Source organism: Parambassis ranga, chromosome 10, assembly GCF_900634625.1.
Source record: "Parambassis ranga chromosome 10, fParRan2.1, whole genome shotgun sequence".
Lineage (NCBI taxonomy): Eukaryota > Metazoa > Chordata > Actinopteri > Ambassidae > Parambassis > Parambassis ranga.
In genome coordinates, this window is record NC_041031.1 from 5,094,904 (window position 1) to 5,119,903 (window position 25,000).

At 43.9% G+C, this 25,000-nt stretch overlaps 2 protein-coding genes across 3 annotated transcripts in view; one reads left to right on the forward strand and one right to left on the reverse strand.

Annotated features, from left to right (window-relative positions):
* micu3b (mitochondrial calcium uptake family, member 3b) overlaps positions 1-15,113 on the reverse strand; it is a 15,595-nt gene extending 482 nt beyond the window's left edge. The window contains exons 1-14 of one of the 2 annotated variants that reach the window (XM_028416015.1): positions 14,801-15,113; positions 13,223-13,370; positions 10,915-10,946; positions 10,682-10,760; positions 7,587-7,634; positions 7,407-7,489; positions 7,247-7,315; positions 6,527-6,568; positions 4,506-4,594; positions 4,153-4,324; positions 3,014-3,122; positions 2,333-2,490; positions 1,729-1,797; positions 1-417 (exon numbers count right to left, since the gene is read on the reverse strand). The exon at positions 1-417 is cut by the window's left edge and continues 482 nt beyond it. In XM_028416015.1, the coding sequence (XP_028271816.1) occupies positions 1,729-1,797; positions 2,333-2,490; positions 3,014-3,122; positions 4,153-4,324; positions 4,506-4,594; positions 6,527-6,568; positions 7,247-7,315; positions 7,407-7,489; positions 7,587-7,634; positions 10,682-10,760; positions 10,915-10,946; positions 13,223-13,370; positions 14,801-15,058 (1,356 nt within the window). In that variant the 5' untranslated portion in view covers positions 15,059-15,113 and the 3' untranslated portion in view covers positions 1-417. The remainder of the gene's footprint in view (positions 418-1,728; positions 1,798-2,332; positions 2,491-3,013; positions 3,123-4,152; positions 4,325-4,505; positions 4,595-6,526; positions 6,569-7,246; positions 7,316-7,406; positions 7,490-7,586; positions 7,635-10,681; positions 10,761-10,914; positions 10,947-13,222; positions 13,371-14,800) is intronic. The other variant, XM_028416017.1, reaches the window with a different exon arrangement.
* Positions 15,114-16,041: 928 nt separating this feature from the next.
* Positions 16,042-17,530, forward strand: fgf20b (fibroblast growth factor 20b). The gene is made up of 3 exons (XM_028416910.1): positions 16,042-16,339; positions 16,567-16,670; positions 16,767-17,530. Exons 1-3 carry the CDS (start codon positions 16,042-16,044, stop codon positions 17,010-17,012), a joined length of 648 nt encoding a protein of 215 aa, XP_028272711.1. The 3' UTR covers positions 17,013-17,530.
* Positions 17,531-25,000: the final 7,470 nt, after the last annotated feature.

A 25,000-nucleotide genomic window follows, 5' to 3' on the forward strand; every position in this document is an offset into this window, starting at 1 on the left:
GAGGAAGAGGAGAGCTGCAGAGCCCACACAAGGACAAAGTAAGCAAGAAACAGTAGCATCCAGCTGAATCAGACTCAGGACAAGATCACACAAAGCAGAGCAGCAGTATACAACAGCTGTGGGTTTGAGAGAAATAAATAAAAACAGCTGAGAGCTTTCACATGATCCATTCAGTGCGGTTTAAAATGCTGTAACACACGAGTGGAAGTGGGATATCTTAGGGTCCCTCATGTTTTCTTGACCACTTGCAACAGCTTTAGGGTGGCCACATCCTGTTTGTGCCACATCCTGTTTATTTTACAACTTCTAAAAACAGTGCAAAGAGATGCTGCAGCATGCATTAACCCTTCCGTCCTGGTACAGAGAAGGCACAGCTCGTCCAGTCATGCACAGGGGTGGGGGGGGGGGGGTCCTCACCTGGTGACAACACAGATGAAAACTGTGAAATGCAGTGTCACAATGACACACATTTAGTGTACAGTATATTATGTGGCAGAAACAAGAGACTGTGAAACGTAAACTCCTGAAATAGTAATGGACCACAAAGCAGCAGCAGATCTGCAAGTATGCAGAATAAGATCTGGGTCCTCTGCAGTGACCACAGCTGGAGAGTTAAAGCAAGAGCCATCGTCTTTACAGGGAGTAACTGCATGCAAATATATATATATAATATATAATCAGAAACACAGAGTAAAATTCATTGAATCACTTTCTGTCAATGAAGCTGGAGCCATATGATGTTGACCTTTGACCTTTTGTGCATGAAATGTTTTCATATTATTCATTTTTTTTTAAACATCTGGGTAAAATCTTCTCATAATTAGTGCCTGAATTTTCCAGTGATGTCCGAAATGTTTTTTGTCATGCTGACCTTTGACCTCAAAAATCGAATCCGGATTTCATGATCCTCCTTCAACATGTGTTTGGTATATGGCGTTTACAAGAAGGGAGAGACATACGTAAACTCGACCTGGAAACACGCTCCCTCAGGCCATGGCTGTCATCAACACATTAAAATGATAGAAGCCCACACACAATGCACTAAACCCAACATTACACCATAAACCTTTAACAACTTATTTTTACACTTTGGGTTAGTACAGACAAGATTTTACAAGTCAGGTTAGGATTAGACAGACACCCCTGTGGACGTGCACATGGGTAGATAGAGGCACCCCATGGTGCTTCTTTTCCTGTACTGTACTCACGATGACACACATACAACAATAGGCTGCACACAAGAAGGAGAGCCACGTGTCTGTTGCCTTATTTTAAATGTATAATTTTAAACAGTAGATGCTATACCAAGCCTCACTGTGACAAAACCCTCACATGAATGGAAATCAGACGGCGGCAGTGTATCCAAACACACACAGATCAAGCCTTTTTCTCAGTTTTGATCGGATTATTAAGCCCTCCCCCTGTGAGAGGTGCATTTCCTTTGAAACATTTATACAGCTTTACTGCACCGCTCACTGCTCATGTATGCAGACCTAAGCTGGTATCCGGTGGCAGTTGTTCAGGCGTTAATATTACAGTGTAACTTAATGCTTCAGGCGAGGACACTGTGGGCCTCATCTCACACTGACTATATAGTACTGCTGCAGTACGCCTAAGGGAGAAAAACATTATTGCACTTTTTAACTTCACGGGAACCATTTTTTTAATTCTGCTTCCATTTCTCAGAAAGTGCTGACAAAGTGAAAAGAGACGTTTTTTTTTTTTTACCTATTTGCCCGAAAGCTCTTTCTTCATGCAGGACTTGAAAGACACGAACTTTTCCTCCATTCTGACGCCCTGCAAGTGTGTGCGCGTGTAAAAGAAGAGAAAGAATACGTGAATTCATTTTACAAGAAGACTAATTTCATGTCATTCCACTAGATGGCAGTATAGCAACACATAGCTCTGCTGCTTCAGTGACCACTGAAGTGTGAGGAGTGTAATTCAGACATGATGATATGGAGTATTTCTGTGTACCACTGTGCAGAAAATCAGATACATAATTAGTCCTTCTCAAAGTCATAATCAAACAGGACACACGGTGTTGTGTTGCTGGTAGTTGCTTATGTTGCTAAATTGTGTAAAAGTAGTGTTTTGAAAATAAACGTCTACATTCGAGCTCAGCGTCAGCCCACATCTGCCTGTTTGTCCTCCATCCTTGCATCCACCTTTAAGTGCTTCTTCACAAAGGCGCTGATAGCAGCTGTTCTGTCAGTTTCAGAGGAGGACGAGGAAGGAGGACAGCGGGCCGGGGGTGCTACGCCTCCTCTGTCACCTACAGTGTCCTAAAACAGATGTTGAATAGTGTTCGGAAAGAACTTAGCCGTCTCACCCTGTCGCCACGGTGAAGCCGCTCCTTCATGATGCCAATGAACTCCTTGTGGCTGAGTTTACCATCGTGGTCCTCGTCGAAGATCTTGAAGATGATGTTGACCAAGTGGCGGGTCAGCTTGATGTCTGTGGCCACGTAGACTGCTCGGGTAAACTCCTCTGAGGAAGATCAAGTGAGAGGTGAACAATAAACAACTCAAAGGAGACAATCAGAAGCAGGGTTTCTTAAATGTAACTGCCCTGTATACAGTCATAAACTAAACCCAGTCCAGCACCTTTGGGTCTAAGTCTAAGCCAGACATTGATAGCCAACATATCAGACCAGCTACACAAATGCAGTAGTAGCTGATTGAGAGGAAATCCCTGCAGGCCGGTATCCAACACCTTGTGTCTAAGTGATGATGTAGCTCCAACCTACAGTGTGAGCTGCTTATACAGTCACAGGAGTGGGGAGAGGATTCTGCAGCTTTGATATGCAGATGATAGCAGCAAGAATTAGCATTCAGAATGAGCAATTAATTAAGTAAACAAGAGGGTCATCAGGAAGGTTTAAACTTCGTTGAGCAGAGCCCGGATTTGTGTCTTTACCTTCACAGATCACACAGCAAAGTGAATATGTGTAAACCGTGTCATGTCATTATACCATTATAAAAAAACGAATACTGTAACTCCAGGACTTTACCTTGACCAATGGAGCGGTTGGCGAAGTTGTACATTTGCATGGCGATGGTGAAATCCTCCAGGTTGTTAAGGAACTGAAAAAAGGACCTGAACTCCTCAAAGGTGATCCCCTGCAATAAAACAATGTGTTTATGTACAACGCATGTGTCAACCCTCACACAGTGCACGGTCTGCTTTAATCTTCTGGAGAATCCTTTAGTGTGTGTGGCACTTTGAAGCCATCAGAAAGATAACACACCCAAACAGACAAAGTATTCGCTGCTGGATTTTCCCAGTGCAGTATGGACACGCCAAGCTGTCAGCAGAGAGGGGGGGGGTGTAGCTTTTGGGGAGAGGTCAGGCCGTTTGCAGACTTTTTCTAAAGCAGATTAACCTGATACTTGAATAAACAAAAACAAAAGTGATGAATCCCCAAACATCTCAGGCTCTGCTGATGACTCAAACACTGAGCCCATTGATGTCCACTCAACCATCCTACGGCTACCAGCTCCTTCTCTCGCCCGAGGGGATGGAGGGGGGGCGCTGCCTAACAGACAACACACACACCCTAACAAATGGGGTAATGACTAATCTGTGACGCTTTGCTGTTTTAACAATGTGAGAGCCATAAAATATCTCTTAGCGTAATGATGAGACCCACTTGATTATGAATGGAGATCTAGCAACAGGTTACTCGAGGCGTCTGAGGAGCTGCAGGCACCTTTTCATGCGGGTCAGCGTGCCGAAAAGCAAAACAAATTCAAGCTAAAATAAGGATGTTTCACTCAACGGCTAATTCACAGGCTGGTATCAAAGGAAACAGAGGAGTAAAATCATTCGTCCTAATTCCCTCTTTCCCCAGATGTGGATGTATGTAAACTTTTTCTGTTAAATTAGCTTCAAAGGAGGACATTTTAAAATATGAGCATGTATTTGTTCTGTGGTATTTTAAGCATTATTATGGGCATTTCATATTTTATTTATTTAACCTGTACCAGACATGATGTAAGGTGATTTTGTGGGGCTCCAAAGTTATAATTTAACCAAAATACTCCTTTAAGTAACAACCTTTTAAATAGGTATACAAGTCAGATGTTCCTATTATTTTGTCCAACCCTTTACATCACTGAGACTGGGAGTCATCAGAGTGCCAAAGCTCACCTTGTCATCTGGCATGCTGTGACGCACGTTCTCCAAGTAGCTGCCAACGTCGTCCACGTTGGTGTAGCGAAGGAGGATCCGAGCGAAGTCCTCCTCACTGATGGTGGGCATGCCTTTGGAGTAGGAGAGGAACTCTATCTCAAGCACCTCTGTCTGCAGGTTGTCCATAAACCTGAAGGGAGCGAGACAGACGGCAGCTGCTGACAAGGAACGCCACCACCACACACACACAAAGGAACACTTAACATCACTAACTGCACCACTAACGGTTTAGCAAGTTGGAGGTTCTGTGTGGTATGAAAAATCATTAATGGTCAGAAAATACATCATAAAAAAAATCATTTTATACTCACTTGTAAAATTCTTCAAATTTCAACTCGGCTTTGCCTTTTTTTCCAAAAAAATGCACCAACAGTGTCGTCTCCATTTGTTCGTCCACATGCTGTGAGAGAGAACACAAAGACACCGTGTTATCCAACCACAGCTGAAACCCTCATTTCATACATTTAAGTTGGTAGCACATTCACAATAACCCTGACCAGCTACTGGATAACGTGTGTCTGCATGATCCCAACACGTGCCGTGCAAACAAAGTGATTAAACATGCTCCACCTCTTTATGTAGATGCTGTGTTTGTAATTGCAAAGTGTAGCTCTGTCTTTATGTATTTTCATTTACAAGACTCGGTTGCTACCGATGACAGGGGATCAACAGGAGTGAAAACAGAGCCATAATGAGACACCCTGGCAACTTGTTTCTTTCCAACACAGTTATCAAAACGCAAGTAAAAATTTAAAGCTTGCCAAAGATGATGTTTGATGCAATGTTTTTAATGAGAAATGCACACCACACACGCAGGAGCCGAATCCCGTGCTGTTAGCACATGTTAGCACATTAACAGCTAGGTGCCTGCAGGTAGCACTGCCAGGGTGAACTGAGGCAGCAACAACTTCAACTACATCTACAGATAATGAACTAGTTGGGTAAATTGTTGTTAACAGATTCCAGGTGGAGTGTTGATTCTGGCCCATTTCTGCGCATTAATAAAATGTCCACACTAACACAAATGAACAGTATACGGACACCCAGAGGATCAACAGTGTGTGCAGCTGCTCTGGCTGCATGATGACTTCCAGAGTGCCCGTCTACCTCGGTGAGATCAGAAAACAGAACTTGACTCGTGCCACGTCTGAGAACATCCCACATGCCTCGGGCCGCCACATGCTGACCTTCTTTTTTAAGAACCTGTGGTAGCAGTTGAAGCAGAGTTGTTAGAAGACAGAATACATCTGCTACACGTCGAGACTAGGGAGAGGAAGAGGGATAAACAAAGTCTGACAGCGTGCACAGTGTGACAGGCAGGAGATGCACAGAAACAGGAGGAAGGGGGTCTGAGGACTGGACAGATACAAGAGGACAGACAGGTGAGCTCAGTGCTCACAGGGACAGACACTACTGTATCGACAAGGAATACATCCAGACATCGAGCTGACACATGTCCAATGCATGCAAGGCCTGGAGAACTGTGGTCAGGTGACTGAATCCACCCAATAAGAAGATAATCCTTCGTCCCCCACATGAGAAAACAATTCATTTGTAATTGGCAGAAAATGATCACATGGTTGGTATTTCTCTGTCTCATTGTCTGTGTGTGTGTGTGTCTCAAGTCTCGACATCGCCTCATTCACAACCAAACCAGAAAGAGGCAGCTGCTGCCGACACGTGTTCTTAAGTACGGCTTGCTTCATTTCATAATATTTATTTATCTTATTCAGCCTGAAGGGAAACAGCTCTTCCTCTCTGTGCGTCTCATCGCTTTTTACCAGAGAGGGAGATTTACAGCATGATCCCACAGCTAATTATGGAATAAGTCTTTAATGCACTGCCCCCCCCCCTTCTAAAATAAAGCTCCTGTACACAGTAATGTAGGGAAAGCCCGACCACAGACTATTATTTGTCAAAGATTTGACTTTTTTTGAACTTTTGTTTTTTTTTTACTGTGTGCTGAGTGCTGCTTGTCTTCTCTGACTGGCATCTTCATGGTCAAACCCATCTCAAAAGGTAACCTGAGCCCAAATACCACTCCTCAAGAAACTGTAAAAATAAAAACATGTGGGTCTGGGCAAAAACTTCAGTCTTCAGGTAAGAGCTTTTTGAAGTGGAATTTCTTGCCTAACACTGACAAAAGGTGACATAAATCATCTGCACTACCACACACACACACACGACATGTATTACAATTTGAGTGAATGTGAGTGAGGTTATCTGAAGACAAATACGGGTGGTGTCAGCCGCTGACGTGCATGTGCTAATTCAGGTTCAGGGAGACATGCAACAAGCAGAAGTGTCTGCAGAAAAAAAGAACAAAACATACACTGTGAGGCTGAGGCTGACGCTGGCCATAAAGCTGCAGACTCTGAAATGCAAAACAAGACATATACGCCAACAGTGCATTAATTCATCCCAGGACAGGATGGCTTGACATGAGTTTATATGACATGACTTTCCCAGTCACCTGGGATTAGTCCTTCTGTTCTTAAGCCGTATGAATACACCCACACTTCTTGCAAGGCCTCATTACATTTCCAAATCTAGAGTGCCCATTCTAATGATCTTTTTGATAGTCATGCGGGCATAAGATTAATTCAAAGCTGTCCAGAGATGCTAACGTTTGTCTTGGCAGAATAAGCTCCTCCATGTTGTGTTTGTGCGATAAGACCTCAAAGAGTCACTCTTATCGCTCTTATTCAGGCTCTGCCTGTTTACATCCACCTGCATGCAGCATAAGACAACCCCTAAAGAGATGAAAGCCTTCAGGCATGTTTTACCCTGTATGACCACACTCACCTCTGTGCAGCCGCTGCTACCTTCAGGGATTACTGCAAGTGTTGCAAGCACAAACCTACAAATGTCTGATCACGCTTAAAGCTGCATTTTTTTATATGCGTATCCAGACACAGAACAACATTCTCTGGACCACCATGTCTGAAGTCAGTTTTTTTGGGGGGGCTCCACCTATTCATAAGCTGATTATTAGAAGCTATGTGAAGTGATTCGGGGCACCTGATGAATGCAAGACATCACAAACTCATACTTGCTGTTCCAGTCTTTGCACGTCCTCAGCGTCCTTTCTGTCCTTTTTCTTGCGGAAAATTTCTTCCAGCTAAGAGAGAAGAGATATTATTATTACACAGAAAGCGATACAACTGATCAAATGCATTGATTATATCTGATAATCAAGACAAAGTTCATACCACCAGGAACTCCCTTTTGTCCACCATTTCATTCCCATCGGTGTCAAACATGTTGAAGGCGATCCTGAAGCCAGCATGTGGCTCTGAAATCAAACAACGAATAGATTTTTTCTTATTTCTTTTGTTCTACTAAACACATTTGAAGACGATTCTGCTTAAATGAGTTGAATGTATGCTGACTTGTTAAAATGCAGAGCAGGAAGAGGTACTCCGTGTAACTGATGATGCCTGGAACAGAGAGAAAAATGAATGGGGCGAAGAAACAAAACCCAGAATGTTCCTTTTTGCACTCATCAAATGGCATTAAAGCAGTCAGCTCAGTGTGTTTACAGATGTTCAAAGTCAAGCTGCTGAGATGAATAAACCAAAGCAGGCCCGCTTTCAGGCGTAAGTAATCTTCTCGCGCTCGCTGATAGCATCTTAAAAGGTGCCTTTTTCTTCATGCTTGGTGTTCCCCTCACACAAACACAAAGCTTTACAACTGAGCTGACCTATCTGGACACAAACCCAAACAAATTTAAGGCCTGTGGCTTCTGATCGTGTTTGAGTAACAAGCTGTTATACATTCTCAAGTGATCTGTCACTGATTGAGAATGGCCGATTCGGGTTTTTGTGTCGCGTCCTTCAGCTCCCTTTGTTGTGTGACATGGAGAAGGGAAGAGTAAGTGTCAGGAGACATCTCAGCCAGCTCAGGAGGCTTCTGCCCCTCTGCCTCTGAAAGCATTCCCAACCTTTTGTTTGCTCGGGAAGATAGAGAATCGAGCGCAGATAGTTCTGGGTGACTGCTCAGGGTGTTATGGGAAAAGAATTCAGGTACGAGGTTTGCTAAAGGGAGATATTTTCAGAAAGAAGAACACCCAGGGGAGAAAACAAAACAAGAAAACAAAGATGTCATTTTCACTGCGTCTTACATTTCCTCTGTTGCTAATAAGAAGGTGTAAACACACCTTCAAAATGAGCCATAAAAAAAAAGAATTAGTGCCATGAAGTTCATCTAAAAAACTTCCCATGACTAAGTGCTCATCGCGCTCTCTTAGTTTGGCAGGTATGGCCCTTTAATGACAACAGATCTCTACCTTCAAAGCCCCTAAAGCTTAAACGGGTTGAAGAGGGGAAAAACTTTTAAGATTCCTGCCATGTCTCACCAATACCACACACCTTCACTCCTGGAGGGAGCCCCCCCCCCCTCACCCTCCTCTTCCTCCTCCTCCTCCTCCTCCTCCCTCCAGCTCAGCCTCTGAGCTCAAGTAGATGTTGTTAGACAATACAAAGAATTCCACAGAAACACTTCATACAGAGTGGCAGTCCCGGAGATGTAATCCAATGCCATTCTTAGGCTTCATAATGTCCGTGGTGATCGGGGAGGGGTGGCCATTGGGACATGCCTCGACATAGCTAGGTTCAAACAGCTCCCTCATTCTCTAAAGCAGCGCTTTGTTCGCAGATCAATCCAGTCCTTTTTTCCCCCTGACAAAGCTGCAACGTTTAACAGCAGGATTAAAAGCCCCAAATCCCAGCATTGGCACTTAGCTAAAGCAACAGAGGAGAGAGCAGAACAGTGAGATCTGATGCTCCACTGGCTCGTCTGACCTACTGAGCGGGGACTGTGCAGGCCCAGGTGGGAACTTTAAAAGCAGTTTCACCCACACTGACAGCTTTGGTTTGTCTTCATGAGACATTAGTATGAAGTGAGGTTTGCAGCCCGCATTCAGTGAAATCAGATTCTCTTTTGAAACACACCCATGAAGGCTCCACATATACCAAGTGCAGAGGTGGTGCCAAGTGTTTACAAGCTTATCAGGGACAAGTCCTGAAGCTGCAGCCACACATGGCCTGAATAATAAATCTGTCAAACCTTGAATAGGACTGTGTCCAAACCAATATAGGATATAGTAACAAATTTGCATCCCACATTCTGAAGTTTGAGGTCCCCTTTTTTTCCATTGTTTAATATAATAGGCTACTAATCAATGCATGTTAGTAGCCTAAAGGTGATTAAACTGTACAACCCCTCCTTCAATCTGACCTCACACACTGTCTTGTTAAATATACCCATGTTGGATTTATTGTAGACACTGATTTTACTGCACACAGTATTGTTTGTATTATATATGACTACCAGTTTCGATTTGGATTTAACTTGAATGTTTATTATTGATTAGAATTTTATTTAGATTTTATTCTTGCTATTTTACCTTATTTTACATCTCTAACCTGTGTCTGAGTATGCATGGAGCACCTGGAATGCAAACAATTTCCCCCTGGGATTAATAAAGTATTTCTGATTCTGATTGGATGAGCCATCTGTCAGTCACTGTCTATTCAGATAATATTAACCATCAGAGCACAAACTGCTGAAGAGGAAATACAAGTAGCTGCTAATGATCTTTAAAATCTAGGGTGACATAATTAGCATATCAATTTTTGTTGTTGTCGTCTTTGTCAGTAAATCATCAGAATTCATTTTCTTGTATGTTAAGATTCACAAGAATTATAAAAAGGAGGGCAGTCTGTCACTAACTGGAAGAAGCATTTTTACATTTCCGATCCAACATTTGATGGAAATATTGGCATAATATGTAAAATGATTTCACAGTTTCATGCATCCATCCATTTTCTTAACCTGCTCTTCCTGCACAGGGTACCGGGGTGCTTTATCCTATCCCAGCTGTCCATGAGCGAGAGGCGTACACACTGAACAGCTAACCAGTAGCAGGGCTAGCAAATAAGAAGTAACCATTCACACTCGCCTTTGGTTGAATTAGACTCCCTAGTTAACTTAGCATGAGCGTCTCTGGTATGTGGGATGCGAGAATGTGTCAAACTTGCCTATGAGGTGAGAATACTAACCCCACGCACGACCATTTAAGACAATAATTAGCCTACATGAAACTTCAAGAACTCCTTATTTAGTCGCCTGGGTAATAATGTGTTCTTTACGTGAATCAGCCTTAAATTATCCTGCGACTGGAGAAACAAAAGAGAAGTGTTCTGTATATTATCAATGAACCGTTCCTTCCAGCAGAGGTTACCTGAGAATAAATCCACGTGGTGTTACCAGACTGATGCAGAGATAAGATAACATTTACAGCCCACACTTTCTGCTGGGGATTAGAGACGGGGAGGACGTGCCTATGACAGAGCGCACTCTGATCAAGGCAGCATGGGAGGGCTTTAATATGACAGCTTAAAAAAACAAAAGCACAAAGAGGGACTGACTTACAATCGGGGGATTTATGTGTAGAGCTGAAACGCACATGAAGAGGGTTCTTTACCTCGTTCGCGAAGATTTCTAAACAAATTGGATGATCCTTTCCAAACAGGCGGGGTATCAGCCAGCATCTTGTCTAATTCCTGCAAGAACAGAAGAAAATCCCCAATCAAGTCCAGAGCAATCACAGTGTAAGGCAATGTTTGTTGGCATTACAGTAATTACAGAGGTTTTTACGCAGATAAAGAGGAGGTTCAGTAAATCATCATCAAGTGCTTCAATGACAGCACAACTCACCTTTTTTGTGAGGGACCTCCATCCTCTCCTGCCTGAATGGAAGAAGGTGGATTATTAAAAAAAATGATGCGATCAATTCAACAGGACTGAGAAACAAAAGTGAAAACAGCTGTTTTTATATGGATAGAAACATAATCTGTGAATTTCAATGAACGCATTCCCGTGGCCCATAAAGCAGAAGATAAGATGGACGTATCATAAAAACACCCGGCCGGCAAATCACATCGATAACAGCAACACGTTTTAAAGCCCTGGGAATATGGCCGCCATGTGACGGCTCAGCCTACAGTTAATATTTTACCACCTCTGCAAATCTTATATATCACATATGAATAATTCATATAATAGTGTAGCCCCAATGCTTCCCATCTAACAGCCCAGCTTCGGCCTGTCCCTGCACTGTCAGACATTAAACCATCATTACTACTCCTCTAACAGCCACTGTATAACCATAATTCACTATGATCACTATTTTGCAACAGATTAGCAACCATGACAGCTGAGGTGCTGGTTACATTAGCGCACCTTGTTTACCTTCCTCATTAGAGCGCCAGTGAAGCAAAACATTACAGCTGGCCACACGTCCTACATCACGATCAATCACAGTAATCAGAGCGATGCCTTATCCCTTAGGTTTATGGCATCCATGCTGACTTATTTGGTCTCTGTGGGTCCCTGCAAAGTTTATTGCCACATAAATGAGCCATAAAAGTAAGGTTGCTGGTAAAGATGACTATCTTTATGCAGGTGTTATGACTGAAGCACTTCTAGCAGTGACTTTTTGTCTGATGACACTTCACAGCAGCAAAAAAAAGAAACAACACGTCCAAAACTATTATTAAAGCATTGCATAAGTAACTGGAGGATGAAGGACAGGCAGATTTATCTGAGGACTACATGGACATGCAATTAGGCAAATGGCAGCTGACAAAAGTAGTTCATTCATCCACAGAGGCAGTTATTTGACTAATGACAAATGTCTTTTATAGCACAGCATTCAGGTCACTTTAGACTTTCTTGAATTTAAATCTCATTCACAAATGTGATCGCTAAATGTTTCCACTAAAGGAATGTTATCAGGACCCATGAGGAAACTACAGAGGCTCTTCTTTCCACTGCAGGTACTCAGAGGAGGCATGGGGGAGGAGGGGGGCGGGGGGCACTAATCTTTATAGGAACAACCCTTTCATTGTTTTCATCAGGTTGTAGAATCCTCTACCCTCATGTGGTGATGTAATAAATCAATATCTATCTGAACTTAAGGCAACAACACCTGGACATCACAGTCCTGACTGCCGGTGCTGACTGCTGTTACAAATCAAGACGGATGTTCTCTTCTCTGGTCAACTCCAGGAGGAGTTCCATAGACCTAGTTGAGAGGTACCAATGTATTATGACACATCTGGTGTATAGTAGGCCTTAAGGAGGCCCTAAAGGAGCGGTTCCTGCAGTGGAAAAGCACCATATGTGATTCCTCTGACACAGTATGCTCTATAATCAACTTATACATTCGAATATGTATGTGACCGTTTTACATTGAAAAAAGATGCTCCATCACACACAGTGATGTGGTTCATGTCAAACATAAAAACATCCATTAGTGTTTTAATCTGATGGCAGCAACAACCACACGCGACTCTTCTTCCTGGATGTTGCAGCTCCAGAGTTCCAGGAGCTATTTTATCTATTAAAAGGGCAGAGGTTTAACATCAGCAGACCTGCAGCAGTGTGAGCATTACTCCTAAAGTTCATTGTAAAGTCTTAGATAAATGATCAGATAAAGACAGAAAACAAGATGGAGTAAGTAAGGCCCCGTTCACACTGGAGAAAGTCATTCCAGCTAGAGTAGGATTGAGCCCAGACAGCCTTTAAGCTGGATGCCTTCAGACCTATTTTCAAATCTGGCTAGCACACACTTGTGTCCGCACTCAATCCGGCTTCATCCAGCATGTTTGCTGTCCTCCAAACCACTAGGTGGCGCCTCGTAATATACAGAGACCGTTCAGGCCGTGGTAGGGCCGCGTGTGCGCATGCGTTGTGTGGTTTTTTTGTCCCGTGTCGCGCCCCGTGAACCGGAAGTAGCATGTCGCTAGCCGGATTCGCTAGCCACATTTGCGTTCACACCTGAGCCACAGGTGGATCTAGCCGGATTGAAATCAAACTGGATACTGCCGGATTCGAGGTGTTCACACAAAAAACATCTGGATAGGCCCGAATCCTGCTTTAGCCAGATTTTTTCCCCAGTGTGAACGGGGTATAATGCACCAATTGATTGAGTGATAGGGCATGTGCTGAGTAGCTGACTCACTCTTTGGTTCGTTCAGAGTGACAGACTCGATGAAGTTCAGTGGCGTCATGTAGAGCTGGCCTTCACACTCCACTGAGCTGAACAGGCGGAATCTGTTTTCATACGATGACATGTACACATCCCCGTCATCTAGTCCATAGGCCTTCGTCTGCAAAACACACACACACCTTCATGAAATACTGCATATCACATCAGCGATAATAAAGAAAGAAGCTTTTTATAAAAATCCATGGAAGCTCTTCTTGTCACGGAAAGCCTCGCTCACATGGGACAACAAAGAGGCCCATGTTTTAATTCAGTAATGGGGTGCATGTTATGTCAGCCCTATTTTTCATCCCTGTGCAGCAGATAATGTCCCTACAACTGTTCAAACCCAGGCAGATCAGAAGGCCCGGGCCGGTGAAGACAGAGTGGATCTCTCTGTCAGGTGGCACACTGCCAGGTCCACTGGGCACAGAGCAAACACCCAGGGAATGCGTGCCCCCCTCTGCTTAACCATTAAACCCCCTTCTAACCACCCCCCCCCTCCTCCTCTCATCAAATATCAGCCCCTTCACCAAGCCCCAGTGTCCAGTTTCCTGTGTCCCTGGATTCCTCCTTACTGTGGACACCAGTCACGCTAACCTACCCTCCTACTCACAGATATCAAACAAGAAATCTCTTGGACACCTCTTAGGCGTCCGCACTGCACATGGCTTACATGTTTGTTTAGATCCTCCTGTGATCTGTTGGCATTATCAACACATGTCTGAACTAAAGGACACTTTAAGGTGCTAATGTGAAGGCCTGTCGACACACGAAAAACCCTGTCTGCAGCTTAACAGCAGTGCTGAAGCGATACAAGCGTTTTACTAACCATTAGTCTGAAAAGAAAGATTTTATTTACACAAAAAACAATGCTGGTTGAATCAGTCAGCTAATTGTTCCATTATTCATTAGAGGGCTATGTTTTTATTTGTCTATTTTATAAATATAGGGAGCATATTTGAGTTTTTAAAACAAAACAAGCAATCTGAAGATCTATTTTTAAATCAGGGATTAAATTAAAAATAGCTAAGAGCACGGATCTATTTAGTCCCCTCAGTGGCCTATGTTTTTAGACTTCAAACTTTCTGCACAATCCCATGAAGATGATCTTAGCTTGTACATTTATCAATACTCTACATCAAAAGGAGAAGTTAATGATTATAAAACTATATAAATGATGTAAAATGAACAGTTGGGGATCTCTTTATCTATTTAAGCCTGTGTCCAAAACACAGCTGATGACACAAAATGAAGGTGCTGCACTGTATTGGGCTACCATGGTAACCACCTTAGTTACCCTCAATACTGCAAACAACACATCAATACATCAGATACGCCACATGTATGATGCAGCTATATGGCCACCATTAGGTCACGTGGTCTAAAGGAGCGTTTTGCCGTTTCAGCACCAAAGGTCGCGGATAGCTCCTAAATAAGCTACGTTAATGGCCGTCATGTAAAGATGATGTCATGATGAGCTGGAGCCTCTGTGTCCACTGTGCGTGTGAGCAGGCTGAGCGCCCCCGCTGCCTTACAAAGGTCCCACCGTACCTTCTCGCTGGCACAGACCGATGGCAGCGCCAAACGCATGAGCCGATCATCGACATGGCTCCTGAGTCCGGGGCGCCTGCCGTCAAACGAGCACCAGTAATAAGCCGCACCGGCCGCGGCCGTGACGCACGCTCCACCAGCCGCGATAACTTTCAGCGCCTTTGTCGCCTTTGAGGATGTTTGCTGTTTCCGCGCCGTGAGCCCTGCTGTCCCTGTTTGAGAGCTGAATGAAGGGATAAGCCTGCGCAGTGCAGCCATGTCTGTTTACACTGAGCTGTCGTCAGCGATAACACACACACACACACACACACACACACACACACACACACACACACACACACACACACAGCAGCAGCAGGGGCAGAGCTGCGCCGAGGCTCGCGAGAAATGCCGTGGGTATTTCAAGTCGCTCTGGGATTAAAGGGCGTCAGACTCACGAGAGTCGAGGAAGTGTGGAAATCTGTCAAACAGACGTGGAAAAAAATTTAAATAGGCTGATTAAAAGTGCAACATGTTTTATGTTTTAAGGTTTATTTGAATGTAAAGTGACGTCAGCTGAGTTTGAGCCCCCGGCCCACCACCAACTCTCTCTCTCTCTCTCTCTCTCTCTCTCTCCTGTGTCCTCTCTCTCTCTCTCTCTCTCTCTCTCTCTCCTGTGTCCTCTCTCTCTCTCTCTCTCTCTCTCTCTCTCCTGTGTCCTCTTTTTATTTTATGCCTCAGGAGAAGGTGAAAAAAATCCCTGCCAGGGCACGTCTCAACTGTGACAGCCCCGCCCATTACTAGTCCTGTGGTTTTGCACCTGCCTCACCACCCCTGCCACTTTGAGCGCAAAAGCTCCAGAGCTCATTTACCTGCACTGCAGCGTTTACAGAGCCCTGTGTGCGTGTGTGTCTGTGGTGTGTGTGTGTGTGTCTCCACCACGGCATCACCATCCACTGTGAACAGGTATGCAACATGAGGACTGTCTGAGCAGCTACAGCGGCTCACCTCCGACTGATGAAGAGGCTGATAAAGAACACAGGGAGAGAAATCGGTGCGGCTGAGGTTTCGGTGGGTGTTTCATGTCAGGGGAGAGAAATCCGCGCGTCCGCGTGCCCTTGCAACGCGGGGACATGTGCTAAGTAACGGAGGAGGGCGGACGTAAACATGCAGTAAGTGACAGTGGCAACCAGGTAGCCTACTACGCAAGAGCGCTCCCTCCGGACCTCCTCACTGAACTTTACCCGCTGAGCTTTGACGCGATGGCTGCTGCTGCTGCTGCTGCTGCTGCTCTGGGGGAAGTTGGAGGCGTCTTGCACGGCATCGACGGCGTCGCACAGGTTGGGTCTCATTTCTTTTTGACCCCTGTCGGGGACACTCCGACGCTGCTCGGGGAGCACCTCATACCTGGGGACAGACTCTCCAAGAGCACCACGGCGGATTTAACGCACCTCAAAGGGATCCTCAGGAGGAGACAGCTGTACTGCAGAACTGGATTTCATCTGGAAATACTTCCGGATGGCACAGTGCAGGGCACGAGGAAGGACCACAGTCGATTTGGTAAAGATCACTCTCTCTCTCTTTTTTTTTTAACATGATTTAGTTTTAAAGTTAGAAGCAGTTCTAACAGGAGGAAGGAGGAAATGAGTACAAAGAACTGAAACGGTGGTGCAGTTAAAAGTATTAAGTGTAGCAGGAGGATGTTGACAGAGCTGAATTTTGATTTCTGAAGCTTCTTTCATCTTTTTTTTGTCAAAGACTTGAACACCTGTGTTATTCTTCTGCAGGTATTTTGGAATTCATAAGCCTTGCTGTTGGATTGATAAGCATTAGAGGGGTGGACAGTGGACTCTATCTGGGCATGAATGACAAAGGAGAGCTGTATGGTTCTGTAAGTACCACATCTTTTGACTTTCTGTCAAATAAAAAGTGTGTTCTTTCTGTGCGTCCCAAAGTTAAGACCACTCTCATGTTCCTTTATTTCCAGGAGAAGCTGACAGCCGAATGTGTCTTCAGGGAACAGTTTGAGGAGAACTGGTACAACACCTACTCATCCAACCTCTACAAACACGGGGACAAAGGGACGCGTTACTTTGTGGCATTAAATAAAGATGGGACACCAAGGGACGGGACTAAATCCAGGCGGCACCAGAAATTTACACATTTCTTGCCCAGACCTGTGGATCCCGACCGTGTGCCAGAGCTGTACAGGGATATCCTGGGACACAGCTGAGACCCGGAGGCCTGGTCCAGATCAGGAATAGCTGCTGCTTAAAGCCCTGGCAGGCAGGGAGCAGAAAGAAAGGAAGAGAGAGAGAGAGAGAAGAGGGATGCATGCAGGGGACATGGCCCGGGCGCAGGCTGGTGGACAGCAGCCCGACCAGCAGGGATAAAGGCACTGGAGGGGCCTCTTGTAGGAATGCACGGGCCATCTCTCAGCAGCCAGGAAGACAGAGCTAGAATGTCTGCACGCTCGGCAAGAGGGGGCCGTTTGTTTCAGAGGCCTGGGTGACGCTTAACGTTTCCTGCGTGGATTAGGAAGCAGAGCCGAGCGGTCACAGAGCATCTCCTCCTCTGTGGGACAGGGACGTCTGCTGGTGTGTGGAGTCTGTAATGACAGCAGATGGAGCCGTATAATCTGATGGGAAAAAAGGACTTTGAAGGAATTTTTTTTTTGCTAACCTGTGTCCACATCTGTTCAAAAAGAGCAAAGTGTAAAAGTTTATTTATTCATTTTAGATACATATATTTATGTTTATATATATTTATTTATTTGAGAATATATTTTTACAGTTACAATCCAGCAATGTATAGAAAAAACTACTAGAAGCTGTATCAATTATATAAGAACTGAGACTGTACTGTCCTTTTATTCAGCCAGTGATATACTGTACTATGATGGCAAATTCTGAAATACTACCCACAATTTGAAACGATAACCACACCTGTTATTCTTATTTTGTCACAGTGTGGCAACTGTGAATCTTTGTTTTTTCTGAACTGATTAGACACATAACTATAACCGAGCTACTGTTACATGTGTTCTCAACAGAATCTGAAGTCAACAGAAGTGACAACGCAAACAATAAATTGTTTCAAATCAGAGATCAAAATACTTTTTCTTTGTCAGCTCACAGCATATTTTCACTGACTGTGTGGATGCTCTTATTTTGAAAGGGCGTGTACTTTACTGGTTGACTTTGCTTTTCAGAGTTTAAACATATAAAGCCGCTAACGAGATCAGTGTTGTCTTTCTTTATGGACGCCGTTATGCCAGGAGACGAATCGCATAGGCCTGATGAGCGCATAAAAAAAACTTCAAAGCTGTGCAATAACGTGACGAGGGCCAAATAAAATCTGACCTCAGGTTCAGACCCTGCAACTTTAGCAGCTGCATAAAAGCGGAGGTCAGAGCGATAAGGGATAAGTAACCCCTGAGTGTAGCCTTGTTGACACATTTTATAATAGAAATTGTGGCCAAGACACCTTTAAGTCTTAATGTTTTTCTATTTATGTTAAAGGTTTTCAAAATGTAAAGCTTGTTTTTTTGTAAAAGTAGAAAAAAAAACCATGCAATGCTGCACTTTGGAGCCACATTTGTGATTTATTTTGAAGAGGCCGCTATCTCATATCTGTGCACAGTTTCCTCCACGGTTGGGAGCAGATCTGTGTTGAAGCATGAAAGCTCAGTCTGTGATCTGAGCGGGTGTGTGTGTGTGTGTGTGTGTGTGTGTGATGGTGAGCCAGTGGGGGTGTCTCAATATGGGGAGTCAGCCCTGCTGCCAACTCTCTCCTGTCTACAGCATGATACTTTGGGACTTTCCCCACCTGCACACCTTGAACATCAACACTCCTCTGCCGCCGATTAATGACGGCATCCCGGAACGTACTGTAACCTGCAAACTGGTGGACATCCCCTGTCCACTGAGTAAACACACATAGACTGATTCCAACATGAAAAAAGACGTCTGTTGCTTGTTTTTATAAAGATGCTGTCACTGCTTGTCTGCAGAAAGCGGGGTGTGCTTCACCTCCGTCTTTCCAAACCCTGTGTGTGTTGCCGTAATAAGTTTGTCCATGACTTTGACCTGAAGCTTTTGTTTTTCTGTTGTTCTTGTTGTTGCAACGTGACTAAAGTTTCAGTGCAGGCCTTGTCAACGTTACCTTTGTAGCCATGAAAAGCAGACTTTGTGCAAATCTAAGAGCGTAACCCCCTCTACGCCCCCACCCGTTTGACATTTGGAAGGTCATCTCTCTAAACACACTGGAAATCCTGACTTGTGATACCTGATGCCCAGAAGTGCTCTTTGGCACTTGTTTAACTGCAGTTTTTTGGAGTCTACTTGGCCCTGAGACAGATGCTTTTGTTCCTCCACCTCCTCCTCCTCCTCCTCCTCCCTTCTCCTCCAGGTGGTCTGTGGCTCCTGGTTGAAAACACTTAAACCCCTCATCCGCACCCACTCTGGAGGGCCGTCTCACACGCTTAATGGACGCTCCCTGACTTTCATCACCTCCTCAGCAGCGGTCTTGCAGGGCTCTCGAGGAAACCAAATCAAGTGTGTGTCTGTGTGTGTGTGCGTGTGTGTGTGTGTGTATGGCATTGGTCCACAGGCAGGTGTGGAAGTCAGTGATCTTCCTTGTCTATCTTCACAGTCCAGTCAGACAGTGCAGGTGTTCCCTCAGCACTCCAGCTCTCACACTCTGATCTCAGCCCTGCTGTTTGTCAGCTGGGGATATGACTTAGCAGCAGCAGCAGCAGGAGGAAGAGGTGGAGGAGAAGGAGGGTGGAAATATAGTCGGCTTTGTTGTCTGCCCCCAATTATCAGAGAGCATAATTTCTATATTTAGAAGGCAGTGTTTGGGAAGACAGGGGAGGTGCCGAGGAGCTCACCTGTTGCTTTAAAGCTGAGGCCACTTCTAAGAGTGTGTTTGCGCAGGGATGGTGTCTGCAGCTTTGTGTCATCTCAATCCTGCAACTATTGATTTCAGGCTCTTTGTTGTTTGTTTATTCCTTAGTAAATTGCCGTGCGCACAAATTATTAGCTGCATGTATGTTTATAGGGATTACAGCAGAAGTGTAAGTATAGCATTATCCACTTGATACTTTTGGGCTTTTATCCGAGTCCAGAGAGAGAGAGAGAGAGAGAGAGAGAGAGAGAGACATTCCGTCCACCGTGGTCCTTGAATATCATCCATCGAGCCCATCTTCCAACCATCACTCATGTTCTGTGGGCTTTTTTTTTTTTTTACACTTCCTGCATTGTACTTTCAGTTCAATCATTTTTAGTGTCATAGCTAAGCGGATTTTGTGGTCTGCCGTTCGTAAGCAGCAATTAGACCGGCATACCTGATTTACTGACACTTCACATCGCGAGCTGTCAGCTCCAGTGGAAAATATGCTCCTCTGTTTGCATCTCCATGGAGACATTAGCAGAAAACAGCCATGTTTGGGTGTCATGCAGAACAAAAGAAGAAGAAGAAGAAGCTGGGGTACTGTCATCTGTCATAGTGGTGGTGGTCGCCAAAGTTGCCAGTGACTGACAGTGTTTTGTTTAACTGAACACACTGTACCTGGAGGAGGCTGAGCCTAAGAATCCGAGTACACACACAGAACATATTTTCACTTACACTATAAAATCATTTCGTTCACTGTAAGTTGTTTTACATGTTCAAGCTGCAAAATGCTTTTATAAGTTGTTTTAAAGTTACCACAAAGGTGCAGACAATGATGTCTGATAGTCTGTTCAGCGTTTTGTAAAAACTAACTTTCCCTCTTTTTCATCTCTGCATACACCCCCGTCCCTCACATCTGCTGACCAAACCAGTGTGTGTGTGTGTGTGTGTAAGTCCCACCGGAGCCGCCGTGTCACCCCTTTGCTCTGGCCCATGTGTCCACATTACAGAGTCACAAATTAGGTCTTGACATTTGGACGCTATAATTGCGCCCTGAAAAGCATGAGGCATCAATTAGGTTCTCAGCTCCATGACAAGTTATCCCTACAGGACATAATGGCTGCACTGCTGCACACTTGTGGACTGTCCACAGACACTCACACTAACACCTAAACACATAGTCCTCTGGTGGATTTTGCCAACCATGCCAAGACGGTTCCATAATATTTGCTAATGTAGTTTATAAATGGTTTGCCCTTCCGAGTAAAATGAAATAATCAGGTTTGAAATGACAGTGTGTGACAATAATGTGTGTGTATAGGATCCATGCTGTGGGGGGGAGTGGCAGCATAGGTGCCGCCACACTAAATAACAGCACAGATCCCTTTGACTGTGGTGCTGCCTGACAGTTTGTGCTCCCACGGGGCGCAGAGATCTTTAGGGTCAGGAAAAAAGGTCAATTGGTTCATTTCCATAGCTTCCACTTTTAACATTCCTGTAGTCTTTGGAAGCAATTCAATCAGCAGTGAAAACACAGGTTAGCAGAATGGAATTACTTGCAGTCCTTAACAATGCAGCATAAAACAAGATGGATGTCAGGCATGGTTTCTGATATTTCTTTTATTAGAGAGATGTTTTGTATTGTTATTCATTTAATTTAAAATCAATGTTATAGCACTATGTAAGATTAAATATTTAACTTGCCAACAACATTCTTCCTCACAACAAAGCTGTCCATGCCATATGAGTCAGTATAATGCTGGCAGGGCCTGGACTCATGGCCATAAATGCACACAGATTAACCATTGAAACTAATTTGTTACAATTAGCGGCGCTAAAAGAATAGCTCTAAAATCTGATGCAAGGATTCATCAACAGATTACCTCACTGTGTGAAGTCAGACCTTCACTCAAGTATGTTTGCATTGACACACCATACTGAGTGTATTTGGTCCATAAGGGCAGCGAACAGCAGAGTGAAAAGTCCAGCTCCGCGTAACTCTCTCTGCCTGCATGACAGAGGGAGACTGTACTCTCTCTCTCTCTCTGCCTACCAGTGAAAGTGGAAATGTGCTTTGTTGCCCCTCAGTCAGGCGGAAAATTGCGAACCCATTTGTCATTGTGTGCCAAGATGCAGAGGTCAGTCAATGGATTCCTTCATGACAAGCTCGCGGAATCGAATGTTTTTCTACGGCCTCACCCTTTCACACCTGCACCTCCAGGTAAAATAACAAAACAAGGAGAGAAGGAGAGAAAAGAGGGCTTAGAGCGAACGACTTAAAGACAGGGGAGAGAAAAACGATATGCCAGAAGAATTTACCGTGAAACCCTGCACGTCTATTGGCCATTTCAGCTCATTTGAACCCAATATACATTTAGCTCACAGTGGCAGATGAAATGCCAGGTTTTGGCCAACGTCCAAACCTGGAGAATACCACTAATTATTCCTGCGTGTGACCACAGAACATTCTTACAGGCTCAAAGAGATGTTTGTTTTCCTCTCACTGAAAAAAGCAACTACTTGATTTGAGATAATAACAGCAACACTAAACTAAACTTTTCCACCTCTTCTCTTGATTGACTGCTTAATCCTGCAGAGAGCCTCCGAGCTGCACGAGGGCTGCTCACTGATAAGATGCAACCACAACAAATTATTATAACCACTTGTCAGGGTGGAGCCAAGTTTTAGAAACTGATCATATTTAATATTTCCCTTGAAATATTCTACTAAGAGTGGTGCAATTATGCACACTAGTTACATTAGCATTTAGCTTAGTTGCTAGCATTGCCCCTTAAAATGTACAACTGAATATCATATTGTCTGTATGTGCACTACTTTCTGCTACAAATCCCACAATGCAATGCATTTTGTGTGTGTACAATTTCTAGGGAGCCTATATGTACAGTGATGCTAGCAGCTGAGCTAAATGCTAATAATGTATTGTTGACCCAGTGTTGACATCCTGAGATTAAGCGGGTATAATATTTACTATATTCTCGACATTCTGTATGATTCGGGCTTACTGAGCTGCTGTTACTTACACAGATGTTTGAAGTTTAAGTTCAGACCTGAGTGTTACATCCTAACCTATCCTATCCTAGGATACACCCAACTACAAGCAAGATAACACATAAGGTAAAATATCTATTTTAAACCTTGACAGCCTAATGTTTATCGAACATTTCCACAACCCAGAAACTCATATCCAGTGCATGACGTTATCTGGTGATGAGGCTGCCCAAAGCACAAGAGGGAGTAAAATGTTAGGGGATTTTCAGGGGTGTGAAATTCCTTCAGCACTGAATTTAACTGTTCTAATCCCTAAATTAAACAGACAACTGTTTTATTTTCCTTTCCCTTCTAGAAGAGCGTGTTTAGTAATTGTGCACAGGTTATCTCTCCTGTGTCAAGATTGCTCTACAGATAGAGTAAACACAGCTTTGCCGTACAGTGCAATAATCTGAAGCTCTTACAGAGTTACATTGTATAAATCACAGGGCTAAACGAGAACAAGCCCCGGCGAGTCACAAGGCTCCAAATCTGCCTCTGTTCAGGAGAACAGAGAGGAGTCTGAGCCAACACAACAAAACCACTTCAGAGGAATCAATGTGAAACCATAGACCCGTCATCTGTCGCACCCTGCACTCAGTCCACTGACACATGGTGTGTATAATATAAGAGATGAGTAAAAGTGGATTAAAAACATTCAGGTTGTGATGGCTGTGACGTTAGATCACCTTTAAAATGGTTTTGTGTAAAATGAAGGCTGACTTCTCGGTGTGTGAGCTCACTGCCACGCTCGCTGTGATCTCTGGGAGTGTTAGCAGTGTGAAATGTTGTGGAGGACTTCAAACAGGCGTTGCAGCAGAGCTCAGATCCTCCTCCACAGTAATAACTTTGAGTGCTTCTGGAAGAAGGAAATCCCCTGGCCGGGAAAGACACATCACTCCTCTACAGACGGGCGGTTTAACACACAGACAGCTCCGCCTTCAAATAACAACACACATGCTAATACTAGTGCTACACTAGTGTTATAGTAAAACAGTCATGTTAACTCATATTCAAATAGCCTACCACTGATTGTAAAGCCGAAACCGGTCTATGTTGTTTATAGGAGTTAAGCTTAATAATACAACTACAGCCACAAGTGTGTGTAAAGAGCTTTACAATCTTTAGACTTTTCCTTAGACAACAAATCAGATATATTATGAGCAGACCAAAGTTAATTGATATCCTCTTTAAAATGGAAAGAGTGACATGCATATTTTAACACAACAACCTCAGTGATGGAGTGTTCAGAGACCTCTTACAGACCCATATCAATCAAAATCCATATCCTGCTTTCTCAAGCTTATCACAGGGTCAGGGGTTAATCTTTATTTTCCTGCATTTCTCCCACGTATTAAAGGAAACATGAGAAAGAATCTGCAGCAGGTGATGAACCACTGTAAGGGTTAAACAAGTCTTGAAAAAAAGAATTCACCCTTTAAAAGAAAGATTCTCTCTCTTTCCTACACAAAATACTGAGGTATATATATATGTGAGTACATTGAGAATCTGGTGATGTCTTTGAATATATTATGCTAAATGCACAATTTAAAACATTTCTATCACACAAAAGGAAAAATGACATAAACAAAACATCTGTTCTGTAGATGGTATATAAAGATGACTGAACCCTTTGTGATGCCAGCCATGTTTCTGGATCCAGAGATCAGCCTGGAGCCTCCTGACGTTGCCTGGCTTACAGTAATTTCTGCATAATCCAAAAATGGACAAGAAAAAAAGAAGTGGAATGTCACTTTTAGTGACACTTTTATGGACAGCTGGTCACCTGTGACAGCATTCACCTGCCTGTCAAATCAACCACACCTTTATTTAAAGATAGAAAGAAGCTTTGATACAATTAAATGTAAGCTGTATAAAAAAAACTTCCCTATATAGCTGCAACAGGAAAAACAATAGAAAACATTTCTGCACATTGGAGGATTGATTCAATTTTGGAGCCACCCTCTAGTGGCAATCAGAGGAAGTGCAGTTTTTAGCACTTTGCTTTAACCACTACAGTGATCTTGCAAATGTTTATTAGATAACGTCTAATGGTCTACCTTCGGAGGCAGCCGAATTCTCATGAGATCAGAAGACTTTACAAAAATGTAGCTGTGCGTGCTTCTTCCTGAACCGCAGATAGCCGAACCAGTCAACTTCGTGAAGGGAACCACGCGTGCGATAGACACTGATTGACAGATGGTTCATCCAATCACCTGCCAAGTATTTTTTGAGTGACTGCCCTTTCTCAAACAGTTTCCAATGACTTCCATCACAGAT

Excerpts from the sequence above, each read along its gene's own strand:
- fgf20b (XM_028416910.1), top strand. The coding sequence starts at position 16,042 with ATGGCTGCTGCTGCTGCTGCTGCTGCTGCTCTGGGGGAAGTTGGAGGC. Across the intron at positions 16,340-16,566 it reads GAAGGACCACAGTCGATTTG|GTATTTTGGAATTCATAAGC; the intron begins GTAAAGATCACT and ends ATTCTTCTGCAG. Across the intron at positions 16,671-16,766 it reads AAGGAGAGCTGTATGGTTCT|GAGAAGCTGACAGCCGAATG; the intron begins GTAAGTACCACA and ends CTTTATTTCCAG.